The sequence below is a fragment of the Equus asinus genome, chromosome 2, assembly GCF_041296235.1.
Source record: "Equus asinus isolate D_3611 breed Donkey chromosome 2, EquAss-T2T_v2, whole genome shotgun sequence".
Taxonomy (NCBI): domain Eukaryota; kingdom Metazoa; phylum Chordata; class Mammalia; order Perissodactyla; family Equidae; genus Equus; species Equus asinus.
The window spans coordinates 111,475,944-111,499,012 of NC_091791.1; the positions used below are offsets into that span (position 1 = coordinate 111,475,944).

At 38.0% G+C, this 23,069-nt stretch overlaps 1 protein-coding gene across 6 annotated transcripts in view; it reads left to right on the forward strand.

Annotated features, from left to right (window-relative positions):
- LRRC28 (leucine rich repeat containing 28) overlaps nucleotides 1–23,069 on the forward strand; it is a 161,747-nt gene that overhangs the window by 110,558 nt on the left and 28,120 nt on the right. For all 6 annotated transcript variants that reach the window (XM_044762689.2, XM_070496289.1, XM_044762684.2 and 3 more), the window contains one exon: nucleotides 15,249–15,351. In XM_044762689.2, coding sequence (XP_044618624.1) covers nucleotides 15,249–15,351 — 103 coding nt within the window. The remainder of the gene's footprint in view (nucleotides 1–15,248; nucleotides 15,352–23,069) is intronic.

Below are 23,069 nucleotides of genomic sequence, written 5' to 3' on the forward strand. Positions count from 1 at the left end.
GTATATAATGCCAAGTGAAATTAAGTCAGATGGAGAAAGTCAAAAATTGTATGATCTCACTTATAAGTAGAAGATTAAAACAACAACAACAATAACAAACAAATGCATAGATACAGAGATTAGATTTGTGGTTACCAGCAGGCAAGGGAGGATGGAGGAAGGCAAAAGAGGTGACAGGGCACATATGTATGATAATGGATGGTTACTCATCTTTGGGTGGTGAAGGTGATGTACTCTACAGAGAAATCAAAACATAGTGATGTACACTTGAAATCTATATAACATTATAAGCCAGTGTTACCTCAATAAAAAACAAATTAAAAAAATCATTCTTTAGGTAGCCTCTAGAAAGTGCTGTATCAGCTAAACTCAATGTTGTTAATTTCTGTAGTTTAAGAAAACAAAATTGCAAAACAAAAACGTCAGCAATGTGGTAGAGTGAGCTGTTCCCTTTGTCTCTCCCCCTCTGAATTACAACTAAGTGGATATTCATTGACCAGTGGAAGATGCCCACACAGCACAACAGGACTCCTGAGAGACCCCTGCAGCTATACATCTGAAGGTGAAGGGACTGAATCCCTGGAAAACAGTTGATATAGGTGAGCGCCCTCTTACCCTCCCTGGCAACAGCAAGCCAAGTTGCAGGTCCTCACACAGTGACCAGCGCTACTCTTAAGAGGAGGCAGGGACAGCCCAGCTTGTGCACAAATGCTATCCCAGCCTACAGGAGTGCCCTCCCAGCTGCAGCACCCACACCAGGGGGAATGCGCCCCAGCACAACTGTAAGAGGCGGTGGTGGCAGCCCTGTGCACACATCTAAACACTATCCTGGCCTGCAGGAGAGCCCACTGTGCTGTGGTGGCCCCACCACTGAGAACGTACCCCAGCACAACTATAAGAGAAGGTAGTGGCAGCCATATCCATGCATGCAAACGCTATCCCAACCCACAGGAGCACGCACTGTGCTGCAATGGCCCCACCAGTGGGAACACTCCCTTGCATGATGGTAAGAGGAGGCAGCAAACACTTTCCCGGCCTGTGGGAGTGCCTAACATACCCATACAACTTCCAGCAGGACGAGTGGGATCAGAAACACAGCTACTGCTTCCCCTGGGGGTAGCAGGTGGAATCTGTGACCTGATACTACCGCAAATAAACTGGAAAAGGATCAGTTCATCAAACAACATGAAAAACTACAGTAACACTTCAGAGCAGAAGGAAAAATGGCAAGTCTTCAGAAACCAACCCTGAGGTCACAGAAATTTACAATATAAATAACAGAGAATTAAATACTTGTCATAAAGAAACTCAACAAGTTACAAGAAAACTCAGAATGACAGTTCAGTGAACTCAGGAATAAAATTAATGAGCAGAAGAAATGCTTCATGAAAGAGATTGATGCTATTAAAAAAAAAACCCAAACTGAAATTCTGGATATAACAAATAATTAACGAAAGAAAAACTAATGTAGGGTCCTTAAAAAATAGAGTTGACATTATGGAGGACAGAATTAGTGATTTAGAGGATAGAACTATGGAAATGCTTTCAGGTGGAGGAGGAGAGAGAACTAAGATTTTTTTAAAATGAAGGAATTCTTTGAGAAATATCTGACACAATTAGGAAAAGCAACATAAGAGAAGAGAGGCAGAAAGGAGCAGAGAGCTTGTTCAAAGAAATAATTGCTGAGAACTTCCCAAACCTGGGGAAGGGACTGGACTTACAAGTACATGAAGTCAATAGAACTTCTAATTACATCAATGCAAAAAGACTTTCTCCAATGCATACAATAGTAAAACTGGCAAAAGTCAATGACAAAAAATATTAAGGACAGCAAGGCAGAAAATAATCAATAAAGGTACTCCTATCAGGCTTCCTGCAAATGTCTCAGCCAAAACCTTACAGGCTGGGAGAGAGTGGAATGATATATTCAAAATACTGAAAGACAAAAGCTTTCAGCCAAGAATACTCTATCCAGTGAAACTTTCCTTCAAGTACGATGGAGAACTAAAAGCTTCCCCAGATAAACAGAAGCTGAGGAAGTTCATCACCACTAGACCCCCCCTTTACAAGAAATGATAAGGAAGCCGTCATACCTGAAACGAAGAGGCAAAGGTTTAGAATGCTTTGAGCAAGGAGATAAAAAGACAGGCAAAATCAGAAAACTGCAACTCTTTATCAGAACAGGTTAGCAAACACTTAATTATAACAAATAATAAAAGGAAGGAAAACATTAGAAATAACTTAACACATCAATTTAGTAACAAACTCACAACAAAACAGAATGATTTGTGACAACAATAATTCAGAAAGGGAAGAGGATAGGGATGGAATCTGCTTAAGCTAATGGAGATAAGAGGCTATGAGAAAATGGACTATCTCATCTGTAAGATCTTTAATACAAGCCTCACAGTAACTACTAAACAAAAATCAGAGCAGAGCCACAATTCATAAACAAAGAGAAAACCATCACAGAAAACCACCAAGCTGAAATGCCAGTCAGAAATACCAGGGAGGAGGAACAAAGGAAATATAGAACAACTGGAAAACAAAAGATAAAATGGCAGCATTAATTAAACCCTCATTTATCAGTAGTAGCTCTGAATATAAATGGATTGAATTCTCCAATCAAAAGACACATAGTAGCTGGATGGATTGAAAAACAAGACCCAATAATATGCTGCTTCCAGGAAACATATCTCAGCTCTAAAGACAAACATAGACTCAGAGTGAAGGGATGAAAGACAATACTCCAAGCAAATGGCTAGCAAAAGAAAGCAAATGTTGCCATACTTACATTGGACAAAGCAGACTTCAAGATAAAAAAGACAATGAGAGACAAAGAGGGGCAGTGTATAATGATAAAAGGGACATTCCATCAAGAGGACATAACACTTATGAATATATATGCACCCCACACAGGAGCACCAAACTGTGTAAAGCAACTGTAAACAGGCCTAAAGGGAGAAATTAACAGCAACATTATAATAGTAGGGGATATCAAGACCCCACTTACCTCACTGGATAGGTTATCCCACACAGAAAGTCAACAATGAAATAGTGTATTTAAATGAAACACTAGATCAGATGGGCTTAATAGGTATATATAGTACATTCCATCCAAAAACAGCAGAATATACATTCTTCTCAAGTGCACATAGACCATAGGTTGGGAAACAAAGCAAGCCTCAATACATTTAAGAAGATTGAAATCATATCAAGTAACTTTTCTGACCATAAAGGTATGCAACTAGAAATCAACTACAAGAAAAAAGCTGGGAAAGTCCGAAACGTGGAGACTAAACAACATGCTACTAAACAACCATTGGATCAATGAAGAAATCAAAGGAGAAATTAAAAGATACCTGGAGACAAATGAAAATGAAGATACAGCATACCAACTCTTATGGAATGCAGCAAAAGCGATCCTAAGAGGGAAATTCAAGCAATACCTGCCCACTTCAACAAACAAGAAAATCTGAAATATGTAATCTTAGACTATACCTAACAGAACTAGAAAAAGGAGAAGAAGCAAAGCCCAAAGTCAGCAGAAGGAGGGAAATATTAAAAATTAGAGCAGAAATAAATAGAGACTGAAAAGCAGTAGAAAGGATCAATGAAACTAAGAGCTAGTTCTTTGAGAAGATAAACAAAATCGACAAACCCGTAGCCAGACTGACTAAGGAAAAAAGAGAAAAGACTCAAGTAAATAAAATAGAAATGAAAGAGGAGAAATTACAACAGATACTGCAGGAATACAAAGGATTATAAGAGAATACTATGAAAGACTATAAGCACACAACTTGGACAATCTAGAAGAAATGGATAAACTCTTAAATCTGAATCAAGAAGAAACAGAGAATCTGAATAGACCAAACACAAGTAAAGATATTGAAACAATAATCAAAAACCTCCAAAAAAACAAAAGTCCAGAACCAGATGGCTTCTCTGGAGAATTCTACCAAACATTCAGAGAAGATTTAATACCTATCCTTCTCAAACTATTTAAAAAAATTGAAGAAGATGGAACAATTCCTAATTTATTCTGTAAGGCCAATATTACCCTGATACTGAAACCTGGCGAGGACAACACAAAGGAGAAAAATTACAGACCAATATTGCTGATAAACATAGATGCAAAAATTCTCAACAAAATATTGGCAAACCAAATGTACAGCATGGTTTAATGTACAGCAGTACATTAAAAGGATCATACACCATGATCAAGAGGGATTTATACCAGGAATGCAGGGATGGTTCAACATCACTCAGTGTGATATACCGCATTAACAAAATCAGGAATAAAAACTACGTGATCATCTCAATAGATGCAGAGAAAGCATTTGACAGGATCCAACATCCATTTATGGTAAAAACTCTCAATAAAATGGGTATAGAAGGAAAGTACCTCAATATAATAAAGGGCACATGTGACAGACCCACAGCTAACATCATACTTAATGGTGAAAAAATGAAAGCCATCCCTCTGAGAACAGGAACAAGACAAGGGTGCCCACGCTCACCACTCCTATTCAACATGGTACTGGAGGTTTTGCCCAGATCAATATGGCAAGAAAAAGAAATAAAAGGTATCCAAACTGGAAAGGAAGAAGTGAAACTCGCAGTTTGCTGATGACATGATCCTATATATAGAAAACCATTAGGAACGCACCAGAAAACTATAAGAAATAATCAACAAATACAGCAGAGTTGCAGAGTACAAAATCAACCTACAAAAATCAGTTGCATTTCTATACACTAATAGCAAACTAGCAGAAAGAGAAGTCAAGAATGCAATCCCATTTACATTCACAACAAAAAGAATAAAATATCTAGGAATAAATTTAACCAAGGAGGTGAAAGACCTATACACTGAAAACTATAAGACATTATTGAAAGAAATCAAAGACAACATAAAGAATGGAAAGATGTTCCATGCTCATGGATTGGAAGAATAAACATAGTTAATATGTCCATACTACCTAAAGCAATTTACAGGTTCAGTGCAATCCGTATCAGAATCCCAATGACATTCTTCACAGACATTGAACAAAAAAATCCTAAAATTTATATGGAACAACAAAAGACTCCAAATAGCCAAAAGAATCCTGAGACAAAAGGACAAAGCTAGAGGCATCATAATCCCTGACTTCAAAATATACTACAATGCTACAGTAATCAAAACAGCATGGTACTGGAACAAAAAACAGACACACAAATCAATGGAACAGAATTGAAAGCCCAGTAATAAAACCACACATCTACAGACAGCTAATCTTTGACAAAGGAGCCAAAAACTTACAATGGAGAAAGGAAGTTCTCTTCAATAAATGGCGTTGGAAAAACTGGACAGCCACATGCAAAAGAATGAATGGAGATCATTATCTTACACCATACACAAAAATTAACACAAAATGGATTAAGACTTGAATCTAAGACTTGAAGCCGTAAAACTTATAGAAGAAAATATAGGCAGTACACTCTTTGAGATTAGTCTTAGCAGCATCTTTTTGAATACCATGTCTGCTCGGGCAAAGGAAACAAAAGAAAAAATAAATAAATGGAACTACATAAGACTAAAGAGCTTCTGCAAGGCAAAGGAAATGTAAACAAAACGAAAGACAACCCACCAACTGGGAGAAAATATTTGCAAATCATGTATCTGACAAAGGGTTAATCTCCAAAATGTATAAAGAACTCATACAACTCAACAAGAAAAAAATAAACAACCCAATCAAAAAATGGGCAGAGGATACAAACAGACATTTTTCCAAAGAAGATATACAGATGGCCAACAGGCACATGAAAAAAGGTTCAACATCACTAATTATTAGGGAAATGCAAGTCAAAACTACAATGAGATATCACCTCTCACCTGTTAGAATGGCTATATTTAACAGAAAAAATAACATGTTATTGTTGTGGAGAACATCTTATGGTCTCCACAGGATGTGGAGAAAAGGGAATCCTCGTACACTGCTGGTGAGAATGCAAACTGGTGCAGCCACTATGGAAAACAGTATGGAGATTTCTCAAAAAATTTGAAAATCAAAAACTACCATACAACGCAGCTATCCCACTACTGAGTATTATTCAAAGAACTTGAAATCAGCAATTCAAAGAGATTTATACACCACTATGTTCATTGCAGCATTATTCACTGTAGACAAGTTGTGGAAGCAACCTAAGTACCCATCGCCTGAGGAATGGATAAAGATATGGTGTGTGTGTGTATATATATGTATATACACAATGGCTTACTACTCAGCCATAAAAAAGACAAAATCGTCCCATTTGCAACAACGTGGATGGACCTTGAGTGTATGATGTTAAGCAAAATAAGCCACACGGAGAAAGAAGAATCAAACACTGCATCATTTCACCCATACGTGGAAGACAAACCACCCCATGGATAAGGAGAACAGATTAGTGGTTACCAGATGGGAAATGGGGTTAGGGTGGGGGGCGAAACGGGTAAAGAGGGACATATGTATGGTGACAGGTAAAAGTTAGACTACTGATGGTGAGCACAATACAGTCTATACAGAAACTGATAAATAATAATGTACACCTGAAATTATACAATCTTATAAACCATTATGACCTCAATAAAATGATTGGGAAAAAAAGGAAAACAAAATTCCACCCACATTAGCAGATGGAATTTTTGAGTGTTAGATTAGACAATAGTGAATGAATTCTTTAAGAACATTTGGAAAATGACACAGATTTATAGAATATCCTGTTGTACAAACTATCTAGTAAACCCAAAAGTTAGTAGAGAATAACTTCCTACTAATGGGAAATTACTTGGGTTCTATACCCGTCCCAGAGTTGTTTTCTTTGAAGATTCTAGTAGTGAAGTGTTTATTTTCTCAGAAAGAGTGATTGTGTGTGCCAAAGACTTGTGCTATCAGTGAAATGATAGCTCCTTGACTCCTGTGGATTATATGTACACTGTGACTCTGACAAAGATGTAAAACCAGCCCTTTTATCACATAACAGGAGATCACTCCAGTTTTCTGTAGTAGTCGTACTTATTTTTCCTTTGTTGGAATTGAATATCTTGTACAGAAAAAAAATAGTTCATACCAAGTAGTGGTGCCATTTTAGAAACCAGCTTCTAGGCATTCCCAAACCCACGCTGAAATCCCTTCTCTTTCTTGCAAATGGCATATAAAAGACACAAATCTGATAGCTGCACTTGTTCTTTCTATTGCTTCTTGTTCCTGTTTTCTCTGTATCTGCTTAGAAGGTCAGAAAAAGAATTGCTGTTTACTATTTTTTAAGAAAATATTTAAGTCCATACAGTGAAACTATTTGAACTTCAAACTAGCATGGAAATTAGATGGAAACCAATTAATAATTCTGTAATCTTAGACTTAGCGATGAATGCAAACTGTGCTATACTGAATCATGAATGTATGTAATCTGTAATTTGACAGCTACTGCCCTGAGGTCATTGTTTAACAGGAATAATTTGCAAAGTTTGTAGTCTTAAATAAGTTTCAGTACTAAAAAAATTTTGTTCTAGTACAGACCAGAAGCCCCAGAGGTTGGAATTAGTCCTGTGTTTCAGTAGAAGGGAGGGATGATGACTGCTTCCCAGGGAGGGACCCAAACATGCCACTGAAATCGTGTTCTGTATCCTATTCGTGGATATTGTCGGACAGATCTCTGATCAAAGGCGTAATGAAAAAGGAGAAAAGAAGGGCTCGAAAACAGGGTTCAAAAACTAATAACGGGAAAAAATGGGAGAGAATTCTTCTGTTAATTAAAGTCCGTACAGACCTTATTTCAAGAGTAAAGTTATAACTCTGGAATGTGTATTTCTTCAAGAAAATAGATGTTCGGTGCTTCTTTTTGAGGTCTTTTTGCAAGTATTTATAACAAAAATTGTTTTCTTTGTCCTGGTGTGTACTCATCTGACTCTTTTCCACTGTCTTAATGATCACCTCAGTTTTGTTTTTCTTTCACCACATCAGGCCTTTGTTCTTGCCTTAAAGTTTTCTTAGGGAGTTAATAGGATTATTTGAAATGGCTTCTGCAGCGCTGGCCAGGCCTTGACTTCACTATGCTGATGGATGAAGAGAAAAGTTCCCCCTAGAGTACACGAGCTTTAAATGGACAATGTACATTTTCTCTAAGTTTTAGAGTAGGATTTGGGTATAGGGAGTGATTAAGAGGAAGAAGTGAACCCTGTTTTTTCAATTATCAATTTAATAAAAAGAGAATTCCCGCCCATTTTTGAAAAGGTAGAGATGTGAAATTAAAAAAATAAGTAGTATGTGGGCTAGAACCATGAGCAGAATCTTTGCCAGTGAAGTTTTTGTTAATTTGTTTCTAGAACTTAGAGTTTTTTAAATAGTGACAAGAATGTGCCATACTAACAATGACTGGAAGATGTTGTCAGTTCACTGTAAAGCAAAAATCTGGAGTTTCTGTCAGTCATAGTTTTCAGTAATGTTCTTAAGGTTTTGGGGAAAGGAAAAAAAATGTACAAGTTCAGTTGAGCAACAGCGCAAGGTAAGATGCAGAATGATGACGTTTTGCTCTCCACACTGGCTGCCGTGGTGCTGAAAGATATGCTGTCCTAATTCCCGAGTCCATGCTAGACAGTCAGCATGAAGTGTTCTTCTCTCGGATCTTCTCTGAAGGAATTATTGGTGTTTCTTGAAATCACTGCCCTAAATCTCTAAGTCAGAACTACCCCACCAGTTATCTGGTCTTTTTTTGTTTGTTTGTTAGACCAACAGCTTTACTGAAAGATGAGGAGAGCAGATCCCCTCTCCCGCTGCAGTCCTGATGGCATTGGTCTCGGACTTGGGGCATCTGGGCATCCAACAGCCCGAGAATATCTGATCTTTTAAAGGAAGTGAAGGGATATTGTCTCCTTGGCACTGTCTCCTGACATCACACATGGATGCTTGGGCCCAGTGCCAGTCCTCTGGCCCCCACAGCACCCAGGTAGCCTGCTGGGTAGTATCACATCCTACAGTATGTAGGAGTGCCCTGCTTATATGGAAATGATCTATTGAGGGAGGCTGTCTAACTATCGTCATGGTGAAGCAGCAGACATGCTTTTAAATTCCAGCTCTACCATTTAACAGTTTTGTGATCTTGGGCTTAGAAATGCTGTTTAATTTGTCTAAGTCTCAGTAACAGGGTAATGTTCATACTACTGCTTCATAGCACTATTGTGATAATTAAATAAGATCCATTTAAAACAATTATATCACTCATAAATATTACGTAATCATGCAGTGAATATGAACTATTTTTTATCGTTTCACTAATCAGTAAGAAAGGATTGGGACTCTGTGTGTCTTCACTTCTGTACCCCAAGCATCTAGCACAGTGTCTATCCCATTGCTTGTAATAATTTCTTTGTTACCTGAACTGTGCAACAGAAATAGAGATGCTGACGCTTGAATATTTAAACCAGCAGAAGAGGAAGCCTCTGGTCATTCAAATTCATTAAAATCAATTTATTTTAATTTAACAGTTGAAGATCTACTGTGTATAAAGCATCTTATTAAATTATAATTCACTGTGAAATCTTATTTTGTAAAAGTTGAATAGATGAGAATGAAGATGATTATGTAAAAGATGTAATGGAGTGCGTGTGTATTTAAAGAAGCCAGCACTTAAAAAATTCATTATTCTGAAAAAGTGGTTGAAAAGTTCTCTTTGTAAAAGGCATCATGTAGATAATTTAAATTAGTTTTAAAGATTATTTTAGAATAACTGTAAATTACTCTGAATTCACTGTGAAGAAACCCATATTTTATAGTAATTAAAAATGTAATCATGACTTAGTATTTCTGACTTATTGAACTATGATAATTGGCATAACATTGATAGAGCATTCCAGACAACCTGTTGTGGTCTATTACTTTGACGTGGTTTCTGTGGCCCTATCATTTTGTTGAAGAGTATTCATCATTTACCTTTTGACAAAATAAGTTTCATACTGGTCCGTGTACAGTAGACAGATCCTGTTTGGTTCTGGCCCATGCCATCATTCTAAGCTTGCTTTTACAGTATGGTTAAAAGAGCAATAGCCTACACACAGAGGGGCTTTTTGTTCCATCTTCAGCCGTGTGGCCTGCATATGCCAGAGCCTTGAAAAAATAGAATTGGAGTTTGTGCAGGACTGCTAGCTTTTGCTAATTTCTGAGTAACAATGCTTTGATCTGTGAGTCTGGAGGAGAAAAAGGGAAACATTTTAGACACAGTTACAGCCCTTTAAAAAGCCACATGAAAAAGTTCTTTGTTGCTTTAGCATCTATGCAGATGGATAACTTCCTTGTTTTATATAGTTCAAGTACTGAGCATTTTTGCACAGGAACTTTAAAAAATATTATTGCATGGTATGTTTATTGCAAGATATTGGTACATTAAAATTAATAGAGGAAGAAAACAAACCAGCTCATTAGCTAGTAGATGAATCGTCTCTTCCAAAGTTAATTACTGAGCAAAGATTTTCTGTTTTAAGAATAGAAGAAATATCTGAAAGCTTTTTCATACAGAAAAATAGTTATATTTCAGCCTCATTATAATTAAAAATGCCATTCCATTGAGCTTGGGGTTTTGCCAGCGGAGAGCCTTCTGGCCGAGGGCGCACTCTCCTGAGGCTATCACAGCACTGCTTGTGCAGCCTGTGACCTTGCTGGGCATTCGGTGTCTCAGCCTCGCCAGCAGGCTGTGCTGTGTCAGCTAAAGCAAGAGTTGCCTAGTTCTCTTTATAATCCTGCACCCTACTTCATGCTCTTCTCTTTACATTGAGAAGAGAGAAGGAAAAGACTAAGATGTATGGAGCACCACATATTGTGCAAGAGATCAAGCTTTGCATTGTATACATTGTTGAATCTTCATGACAAGCCTGTGAGACAGTATTATGATCTCCATTTCACAGAGGAGGTAACAGGCTCAGAGCGTCTAATTTTCCCAGCGTCGTGAAACACTTGGAAAGTGGAGAGCCAGAATCCAGACTCAGTTCTGACTCCAAAGCCCACTACATCATGGAATTTCAGTACTACTTTTTCTTACTCTTTATGAGATTGTGTTATTTGGAAAATGTAAGTGTCTGTGTTAAATACTCCTATCCGTGTGGTATTATACTGGCTAATGTGTAATAGATTTAAACACAGCTTATTCTTGTTTTTTTCCGGCTTCAGTGTAAAATAGTTCATTCCTTTATGGGCATAGATAAAAAATTGCATCCCCCAGCCAAAGTGGTCAGGAGGTACAAAAATAATTCTCTGGAATATTGAAAACCTAGGATAAGATCTAAACCAAATAGCATTTTTAAATCTTCGATCCTTCGTTTCTTCCTGTAAAACTAGGATAGAAGACTAAACTACATAGGAAGTAGCAAGTGTCAGCTTTTACTTACCTTTGTATTATAATCTTTGTATGTAGCCTCATTTAATTTGCACGAGCTCTTCTGTGTGTGTTTCAGGAGAGAGGTGCTTCCTCTATCACATCCCATTTTGTGTCCTTGGCTTGAGGGGATGAATCACTGTCTGTAGAGGCTATTGCCTCCACCTCTTTTCTGTGCAATTGAAGTATAGAAAAATCCTAGTACCTTTTGCTGCACGCCAAAGAGAATTTTCTTTTAACTGGCCTTCTACTGTAGGCCACACTTACAAATATGTCACTTACTAATAATAATGAGAATACTAATAACTGCTATATATTGGAAAAGGCTATGTGCCAAGAAATCCGCTTGATAGTTTACAAACTTAGTAATTATTTTCACCTTTATACAGATGAGGAAACTGAGGATGCACATTTAGTAAAGAGGAGAATGGGGATTCAGACCCAGGTTGTCTGACTCCAAGACTGTGTTCTTGCTCCATTAATTAGTATCCTACATTCCTTACTACTGGATAAACTCAAGTAAAGAATCTTTCCTTGAGACCCCTAGGGGCTCTGAAAGGCAAATTTGAGACCAAAGCTTATTGGTATTTTATCAATATAGTTTCATTTTTTAAAAAATTCCAAGGTTTTCTATAAGCCTTTAAAGTCTGTGGATTTCTGTTTGTGGTGAAAGGATTTGTATGCAGATCAGAGAAGTAGTGAAGAAATCCAGAATAGGAATTCTTAGTGTAACTTTGAGACCTTTTCATTGCAAGTGGATTCTGGTATTGTTATTTATATTTTTTCCACCTATGTTTTAAAAGTTTATAGTCTTTTATACCAGTAGGTATGTTTATACATGTTTACTAAAGTAGCAGTATACATTATTTTGGTAATTATATATTCTTGTGCTTAAAAAGCTATATCATATAGTGATTTAAATTTCATGGATTACTTTCACATTCAGTTATCATAACAACTGGCAAGGTTGAGGGACTAGGTACTATTATGCCATTTAACATATGTGCAAACTAAGGCTCTGCTCACATGGCTAATAACTAAAAGAACAGACGCATAAGATATGAACGGACAATTCACCAAAAAATATGTAAAAATGGCTCTCAGACATACTAAAAACTGTTCACACACATATTAGAGAAATGCAAATTAAAACAATGCTGACATATCATTTCTCACCTATCAGAATGACAAAAATTTTAAAGGAAAGAACATGTTTTAAAAGTGGGTGAGACTGTGGGAAAGCCAATGCTTTCATACATTGCTGGAGGGGATGCAAATTGGTATAACCCTTTTGGATGGAAATACCAAAGAATCTACACATGTACTTACCTTTTAACCCAACAAGTCCACTCCTAGGAGTCTATGCTGAAGGTGCACCTCCAACAATATAGAAGTACATGCAATGTGGGTTAATATACATAGATATGTTTTGTAGCTCTGTCCACTAAGAGATCCTGGAAGCAATGGCATCCTCATAGTAATGAGCACACATAGCGCTCAGATCTTGGTTTCTAAACACCATACCCCAACAAAAGGAATTAAGGCACCTCGGAGAAGTAGTTGATTTCAGGGCAAAAAGTAGGGAAAATACAAGCTGAGCCTGGAACATTTTGTGGTGCCAGAAAGCAAGAAGTGCTCAAAAAAGGATGAAAATGTATTGAAAGAATAAAAGAGCCAACCATAACCTGTTCCTAATTGCCAAAATTGGAACATTTTGACCAACATGATAAATGATAATGGTATTGGTTTGTTACTCCTTACAATAAAATAAATATCCATGAATCCATACAGATATAAAAGTCAAATAGAGGGGAAGAAAGGGATGGCTGTTCCTTACAGAAGAATTCCATTTTATAAATGTAGACAGAAAGATGGTAATAGAAAATCACCATTAGATAAATACCATGTAATAGTTATTGCAAACAAGATCCATTGATGGATGCTAAAATTAATAGGCAAAATTTTCAGGACAAACAGGATATTCACATAGTCTAGGGGCTGTAGTAATCTGAAGGCTAGACCTGGGGCTGGGAGGAGCTGCTTCCAAGATGGCTCACGCACATGGCTGTTGTCTGGAGGCCTCTTTCCTCTCCGCAAGCTGCTGGAGGGACCTCATGACAGGGAACTTGTCTTCCTCCGGAATGAGTGATCCAAGGGAGAGAGCAAAGAGGAAGTCACAATGCCTTTTGTGACTTACTCTCTGAAATCTAGCATTGTTTCTGCCTGTTCTGTTTGTTAGATATTTTAAAACCACCACACTGGGAAAGGGCATCTGTAGCCAGTAACCAAGTAATCCTTTTTTTTCTCCCTAAGAGTTACCACTTCTCGTTTTGTTGCCTGTTCCCAGTGCTCCTAGTTTTGGTTCCTCTTTTTGTAATTTGTGCCAGTGCTAGTCCTGGGCAGCATTATTGGAATAGGACAAGCAGTGGAAAGGAGGAGGTAATGTTAACCCTTCCCTACCCTCTCCTCTGAGGAGTCCTTCCTTCCTTCAATCTTATATTACTCCTCCCACTTTCTGTAACAGATTGTCCAGAACATATCTGTGAGCCCGTAAGACTTTATACAAGCATCTCGAATAGCAATAATCGTATAGTATTAGTTATTTTTCGTGTCTGTCTTCATATATATTATATTGTATTCACATCTGTATCCCCAAGGCCTACCATAGTGCCTAAAAGGTCCTTAATGGGTAAATGGTGTTTCTTTTGAAAGGTCAATACACTTAAGAACCTCCTATTTTAGTGTTCTAGGCCTTCATCTTTCCTAAACTGATGAAAGACAAGGGGGAAGAGATCTTCATCCAATTGCCCGTTTCTTATTTTCACAAGCAGAACTCTAGAAAACTTTTCAAAGATTACATTCTTGCTTCAGGGAGCCGAAGGTTAGCAAGGCTGCTGAGGACTCTGTGGCAATGAAGACAAATAGCCTTACCCAGTGAGTGCTGGGAGGGGAAAGGAAAGCTGTTCAAACATTCTTGGAAACACAAAAGGCAGAAAGGGATGATCTCGACATTTATGACTCTCTCTGCTGCCTGTGTTGGCCAGAGATCACCTTCAGTATTTTGTGCCTTGTCTCCTCACTGAATCTTCCTCCAGTCTTTGCCCCCAATTGCCCAGCTACTTCTAGAAAATGTCTGGATTCTGCCTCTTTCTGGCATATTTGTTTCTATTGCAGACCCTTCTTTTTGGGCCCCCTTTCTCACCTCTTCCCATTCCTGGTACGTACCCATTCTAGTCCCCACTCACTGCCCTGCTGGTCTCTTCCGCCTCACCTTCACACCTCACTAGGGGCCTGGGATTGGGGTTCCCTTTGCTTCTTCCTCCCTCTGCAGCCACGAGCAGTTTTATCCATTCCCACTTCCACCTGGCTTCTGAGACCCCGGTCCTCCTTCACGCCTCCTCTCGTCTTTCTGCCCAGGGGAGGCAAAACACTGTAAATCTTGATACAGGGGCAGAACTAGGCTTATTTAGGTTAACCTGCCAACTTAGTTTGTATAACATTTTTTTCCTGTGGAGAAAAATGAAACTAGATGAATGACCTACAACAAAGTTTATTCTTAAAATATAAAAAGTCATAGAATTTTTATTTGGGGAGGAAATTTAATAATATTCTATTCCCAGTTATCTCGTTTTATAGTTTAAGAAATCATGGTCCGGGTGAGTTAAGCAGTTTTTCTACAGTCATGTTTTCTAATGCAGAATCTAATATTGCAGCTGACCTAATTTCACATTCAGAGTGAAATCTGCAACAATTTTTCTTCCAGAATAGAAATTTTGAATTACTCAAGTATTATGTATTAAATTTTACATTTCACGTTATATTGGTACGTATTTATAAGAATTATAGTACTTTTCTTTCTAATCCAGATTTAGGTCGATCTCGCGAACTACAATATGTGTACGTGGATAACAACATCCACCTGAAAGGCTTGCCCTCCTATCTGTACAATAAAGTCGTCGGGTGCAATGGGTAAGGCTGATTTCATATTTGTTACTCTAGCTCAACTCTTTTGCTAGCTTTGTTTCTGTTTCATTAGTTGGTCCTGATATAACTTAGAAATAAATGAACTGCCTTGATAATCCTGTTCAATTTTGTCTTTGGCTTTAAGATGCTAAACCAAATACCCTCAGAAGCTAAGAATATTGGGCAAGCAATTTAAAGTGTTGCACTTCAAGTTCAGTTAGTAAGCTGTGAGTTCAGTCATTGAGTTGTTTATTATTTTCCAGTCAAAAGAAAAATGAATCCATGCATACCATTATAAACCAGTAGTATCAGTCAAAGCCACTGGAGGAATTAGCATTAGTTTAGAAGGTTTTCTTTCTCTGTACTCCACTACAGTGACAATTTTTACCACGGTAACAGCCTTGGTGTCTAGAACTTTTCCATCTGGAAATATTTAGAACTCAACATTTGAAATAGTCTCTCAATACAAATCATGATTTTGGCAACCAAAAAGATGTTTCAGTTAATGGGAAATGATAGGCTTTTAATTTCATAGCAGCAGTAACCTTTCCTTCTCAGTCAGGCTTTTAGAAAAACAGCTTCAGCTTCTTCTTCTACAGCAGTGGGGCAGAACCACTTTCAAGTGGCTCCCAGAGTGGTATGGGATTAGTGTAAGACAGCTCAGCTACCAGAACCTGCTTTTGACTGGCCTCATTTTCCTCATTTAAGTAGCCAAAGGATATGTCGAGGGCTGGGAAAATCCCTTTTCTTCCCTTCTTGTGTTCTTATGGCTGGACTAATAATGAAATTGGCACCAGGCTACACTATAGGAGAAAAACCCAGTTTAATACATTCATATTGGAGACCATGAAGAATGATGCTCGGAGAGTGAACAAAACAGGCACTATGTATATCTTTTATGGAAGGAAATATAACTTTGTGAAAAATTGACAAGACAAAGAAACTGAGGTTTGGGGTTTGTACTTAGTGAGGAATCTAATCAGAGTTTAGGCTGAAGGTAGTAAGTTAGCAGGGTTTGTTTCTGCAGGCTTCTCGGCCCTGCATCCCTGGCTCTGGGGATCAGGACGCAGGGAGAGTGCCTTTCACAGGGGAGATGTATCTCCTGCTTTCAGGGGAACAGAGACAGGAAGCTCAGAAAGCCCTTTTTGCTTCTTAAGTAACTTTAATTCAAAATAATCAGTATGCGTTAGTGGTATATTTTGAGGTGGCCTACCCTGGGCCCCAACAGATATTTGGCCCACCGGTGAGGCTACTTAGCCAGCATGTTTGACTCTCTCCTGTAATTTCTAACACCCTGTATCACCTGATTCATACTGTATGTGGTTCTGGCAAGAAAAGAGATGACAGTGAGCTTGTACTTAGAGGACAGCCATTCCTCTGTTGGCATGTCTCCAGGGGATGGGCACTGAGCAGTGATTGCTCTAGAGAGAGCAGTCCTAGGAGTAGTAGCCTTCCCTTAGGAAAAATTATATAATTGTTATCTTGGAAGAGCCCTGGATGAGTTCACTGCCTATATAGGCTGATGAAATACAAGCCCAGAGATGTATTCCAGAACCTTCTATGAAGCAGAGATAATAGAATGTGTCGTGTTTTTAGCTCAGTGATTTTTTTCTACAACTGATTGTGACAGCTGTGATAGTACTCAGTCATTATTCCTAATGAGTTCTAAAGGATCTATAATGTAGCCTAATTATTCTAAGTGGGGAGTAAGATGCCCTCAATCACTGAGATACATGGAATGATGCAAGCAAGCTCCCAGCCTGAAGGCAGTTTTTCCTGCACCAAAGCCTTCAGAGGCTGCACTGAAATGTGATTTAAGTCTCTACTACAATAAGGAGCAGCTTTCACTTAAGATAAAAAGCCTTCTACTTTGGTGTTTAGATATGGATGTTATTGACTGCCAGAAAGTTCCATTTGTGCTGAGTAGAGAGAGAGTTGTTAATCCTTGACTTGGTATCTGATAGCAGAGGTAGTGAATTTTATGAGAGCTCCAAATCTTTGAGAAAATAAATAGGCCAAAATATTAGCTAGTAGTCTACATTTTTTATCATCTTTAATATCTTATTTTAGTAGTAGTATTAAGAAAATATATAAAATTATTATTAAAAGGATAGTATCAATCAATCAGTTTTCTAAGATTAGTAGTTTTTGGAGTATAGGCAGTCCCACTTACAAATGGATTGTTGGTTCAACTCAGAATGCATTTCTCTTAAAAGCAATTCTTGTGGTTCTGTGCCTAGCCAGCTCATTAAAAAGTCATTTAATCCATTTTGCACCCCCAAAATTATACACTGTTTCATGGCAAAATGTGTTCAGAATTCTAATTGATGGTGACTATTGAAGCCTTAGCAACAGAATTAAGGAACCTTTTTCTTTTATCCCGTTTATGTGTTGAATATGTACAGAGGGACTCCCCAATTCCAAGTCAAAGTGGGGGTGCTTTGGGAAAGGGATGGGTAAGGAGTAGAACAAGCTTATGAGGTAAATCTAATATAAAGAGCAAAAGGGTACTTGAGACCTAGAAAAAGCACCTCTTGATTCTGGATAAGGATCTTGGTTCACTTGTTCATTCAACAAGTATTTGTTGAGTAACTACTCTGTTTGGTCACTATGCTAGACAATGACCGTATGGTGATGAGTGAAACAATTCAGTACCTCACCTCGTGGACCTTATAATCTAGCCAGGGATCTAAGCGAACAATAAGTAATTGAACAAACTTAATGCTGATTCTCTTTAAGGAGGTGATATTTAAGCTGAGAACCTAGGATCAGCACACTTGGTTTTCCACTGCTATCACATGTTGCTTCTAGCCCGGATGTAGGCCCTGAACATAAGAACACAGTAGCTTCTGCTGTACTGTACTGTCTCTGCAGCAGTTACGTTACCTTTTTGGAGTAAGTGTCTAAGAGAAATAAAGCAACAACAGAGCAAAATGAACACAGCTTTAGGGACGTGTGGCACAGTATAAAAAAGTCTGATATGTGTATAATTCGCATCTCAGAAGGAGAATAGAGAATGGAGTTTAAAACATATAAACAGGTATAAAAATAGCAAATAACAAATGTTGCACAAGTTCAAGAAATCTCAAAAGTCTCACCAAATTATCTTTCATATTCGTGGAAATGTGAATAAAGTTAGCGCCTCCTTTTTATATGTTCATTTATTTGTCAAATAATTATCGAGCATTAGCTAGCAAGTCAGCACTATGCTACGAATTGTGGAAAAAACATAATTTAGATGTTTATCTTAATATATAAAAATAACTGTAACACAAAAAATAAATACCCACAAAGAGATAGAGTGATGGAAATTTAGAGCATGGGACTATCTTTTATGGCTTAGCCTTGAAGTCATACACTGTCATTTCTGTTGTAACCTGGTGATTACACAGACCTACCCTCTTCATTGTATGAGGAGACCCCGTATGGGAATGAATAGTAGGAGGGGAGGATCCTGGGAGCCATCTTGGAGGCTGGCTAGCACAGCTTCCTTGCGTCCACTGCTCTTTGCTAGCCTCATGGAAAAGTATGATTTTTATTTTGTCTGGGTTTTTCTTATTGTTACTACAGGAGTAAATGCCTTCAGTTCTACATTTTACCCAGAAGGAGAAGTCCCTCTCATGTTAGAGTTTTGACACATTTGCTTTTTCAGGAGAATTTACTGGCAAAAGTGATCCTACACCAGAGTTATTTTTCCAGTTGTCTGATTATATGAGAAAAAGGACACCGAGCCACTGGTTTGCTTTTCCTAATGTAAATATGGCTGGATTTGGGTACAAATTGGTTAAGTGACTTAATTGGTTTGTTAATGTAATCACTCAAGGTAACAAAATTGTTTATATGAGAAATGCATTCTGAGTTCTGAGTTAAACCAGTAGACTAAGAAGTATCCTCTAGATCAAAGGCCATTTGTATGTGGGGGCTGCCTACACACCCCAAACAAGCGACATTAGATACTTGAATCACACTTCCATGGGGCAGGCAGGCACAAAGCAGTCTATCTACAGATAAAAAAACTGAAGTTTGATTTGAGCTGTCATCCAAGAGACACTTTGCAGTTTGATTCCATCAAAGTAATAAATTGCTTATTAAAACAAAAATGTTAACACTCCTTTTAAGTTTTAGAGAAATATGACAAAATCCAGAGTCTCCACAATGTAACTTTTATAATGTCCAGGATACAACTCAAAATTACATAACATAAGAAGAAGAAAAAATATATGACTTATTCTCAAGGGAAAAGATAATCAGCAGAGACCAACCTGAGATGACCCAAAATGTTGGAATTGACAGACAAAGATTTTAAAGCAACTGTTCCCAATGAAGTAAAGAAAAATAAGTTTGCAATGAATGAAAGTATCAGAAAAATAGAAACCATCAAAAAGAAATGAATGGAACCAGGCCTGGTGGCTTAGCTGTTAAAGTTCGGCATGCTCCACTTAGTGGCCCAGGTTCAGTTCTCAGGTGTGGAACTACACCACTCGCCTGTCAGGAGCCATGCTGTGGTGGCTGCTCACGTGGAAGAACTAGAAGGACTTACAACTAGAATATACAACTATGTGCTGGGGCTTTGAAGAGAAGAAATAGAGGAAGATTGACAGTAGATGTTAGCTCAGGGCTAATCTTTCCTAGCAAAAAAAAAAATTGCAAACCCGTCAATGCTCCTGGTATCCCTTACCCTGCTCTAAAAAAAAAAAAGAAACATGGAAATTCCAGAGGTGAAAAATGCAATATCTGAAAAAGAAAAGTACTTGATGGGCTTAACAACAGAATGAGTATAACAGAGGACAAGTCAGTTAACTTGGAGCTAGATCAATAGAAATGATTCAGTCTGAAGAACGCAGGAAAAAGATTGAAAACAAAAATGAACACAGCATCAGGGGCCTGCCAGACAATATAAACAAACCTGACATCTGTATAATTGGCATCCCAGAAGGAGAAGAGGGAGAGAATGGGCCACAACAACAAAAATGTTGAAGAAATAGTGTGCAGAAATTTCCCAAATATGTTGAAAGGCATACATTTATATTTTCAAGAAGCTCAGTGAATCGTATGCAGTATAAATTACAAAGAAAACCATGCCTAGGCAAAGCTGCTGAAAACTGAAGATGAACAGAAAATCTTAAAAGCAACCAGAGAAAAATGACAAATTACATACAAAGAATAATTCAAAAGACTGTTACTTCTCATCAGAAATTTTGAAGGCCAAAAAACAGTGAAACAACATTTTTTTAAGTGCTAAAAACAATCAACCTGGCAACCAGCAGAAACATACCTTTCGAGCATGAAAGCAAAATAAATGCATTTTCAGATGGATAAAAATTAAGCCTTAAAGAGCCTCTACCAAAATGACAAACTTAGTATCCAGACCAAGTCCTATTCTATCTTGGTGGCATGGTTTCTTTCCTTCTCCATATCCACTTCTCCCCTTTCCTTTTTCTGTTATTTGAAGCTGAAGAAAAACCTGTTTTTCTTTTTTTTTTTACTAAAAAGGGGGATAAATCTGGTAGCAGTTCTCACAATAATGAGCATGTGGATGACATAGTGAACTTTCTAAAGGACAAAAGATAGTTTTGTGGGTGCTTTTGGTAAGGAAATTCAAACTAATTCTTTACTTTTAACTCCTTGTTAGGTAGAATGGTAAGTATGAAAATGCATATTAATTAATTTGCTAAATCACATGTTTTGGAGCATAGTCTCAGTGGCAAAATCATGTCACTATTCATTTAGCTTGTTTAGGGTTAAATGTTTAATGGCAGATCTGAAAACATTGAGTTGAAAGGAAATTGTGTAATAATTGTTATAAGTTATCTATATAATAACTAAGCCAAAGTTAACATTTGTAACAGATTTCAACTTATTTTAATAATTCTCTTAAGGGTTCAAATGTGCAACCTTTTTTGTAACCACCTCGACATTTAATCTAAAATAATAAAAACTATTGAGTTAGAAAGCAAAGATACCAAGGCTTAATAATTGCCATTTAATAATTATTTCATTTCATAGTGAACTGAAGCATATCATGGGGCTGCCATCCTCCTTCCTGAAAACTGTCTAGCCAGTGGGAACTGTTTGTTTTACCACATGTGCCCTGTGTTTTTACAGAACTGGGGAATATCATGCTAATCTCAGTTTGTAACAGTAGATTCCTTCACAGCAACATCTAGACTGGTGTCTGACCAAGTATCTGGGTACCATAGTCTAACCACGTTGATATAAAAATTTAATTATCAGGGCCAGCCTGGTGTCATAGTGGTTGAGTTCACACACTCTCCTGTAGCCACCCGGGTTTCATGGGTTCAGGTCCCAGGCGTGGACCTACACACCACTTGTGAAGCTAGGCTCTGGTGGCATCCTACATATAAAATAGAGGAAGATGGGCACAGATGTTAGCTCAGGGACAGTCTTCCTCAAGCAAAAAGAGGAAGATTGGCAACAGATGTTAGCTCAGGGCCAACCTTCCTCACTGAAAAAAAAAATTATCACACCATGTATTGTAGTATATTATCAAAAGAATCACTTATTATAATAATAAAAAGAAAGCTCAGCTGTGAACATTGCCTAACCTTACTATGTGCCAGGCAATGTGCTCATTGGTTTATCTGCATATTGCACATAATCGTCCCAGCAACCCTTGTGATATTATCCCCATTTTAGAAGTGAAGAACCTGAAGCTTAGAGAGAGAAGGTAAATTGTCCCAGGTCACAAAGCTAGGTGGTGATAGAGTTATCATCTGCTTCATTGTCCATACTCTTAACCTCTGGACTACGTACACGGCCTCTCTCTTCTCTCGGGTCTGTTTCAGCCCCTTTACTAGCTCCCTCAGAGCAGAGATGAAAAATAACTTTCTGGCTCCTGCGTTATTTCATGTAGTAGGGGTGGGTATTTAGTCTCTGATGAGGTCAAGGGAGGTTGGCAATGACCAGCAGAAAGGTCCCTAACGCAGTGAATTCCTCCCTTGCAGCCTGCATTCCACATAGCTGCAGCTCTTCTCCAGAGAAGGCATTTAATAGATGTATTGTAAAATGAATTAATTAGCTCTTTATATCTAGTGGTGAAGAGTAGGAACTTCTGCTAAAAGAAATGTCAAAGAGAACTTAAACCTTGCATAAAATGAGGATCCACTTACTTGTTAATGTGAGCCTTTTCGGTGGTTTCAGTCAAACACCTGGCTTTTTAATTATGGAAGACGAGGAAAGCATTAGGAAAAATCTGGCCTTCAGTTTTCTACACCTTTATGTGTTACTTTGTATTGTCAAATTCTTTGGGCAGTGTCCAGTAGAGCTCATCCACAATTGAGTTAAGTAGCAGCAGCTGTTAAAGCAGTAACAGTATGAAGTAAATATTCACAAATGACTTGCTTGCTTTTTACCTTACATTTCCATTGTTTCATGATTTTGCTCAGGGTTCTCATACTACAGTGTGGCTATAAAGTTTGGAAACAAATAATATTATTTGACCATGTGTATTAGTCAGGTTCTCCACAGCAATAGATCCAACAGCATGGCGGGGAGCGGGTGGAGAGAGAGGGGGAAATTGATTTATTTTAAGGAATTGGCTCCTGTGATTGTGGGGACTGGCAAGTCTGAAATCTGCAGGGCAGGCTGGAAACCCAGGAAGAGTTGATGTGGCAGCTTGAGTCTGAAGGCAGTCTGGAGGCAGAATTCCCTCTTCCTAGGGGGACCTCAGTCTTTCTCTCTTAAGGCCTTCAACTGATTGGATG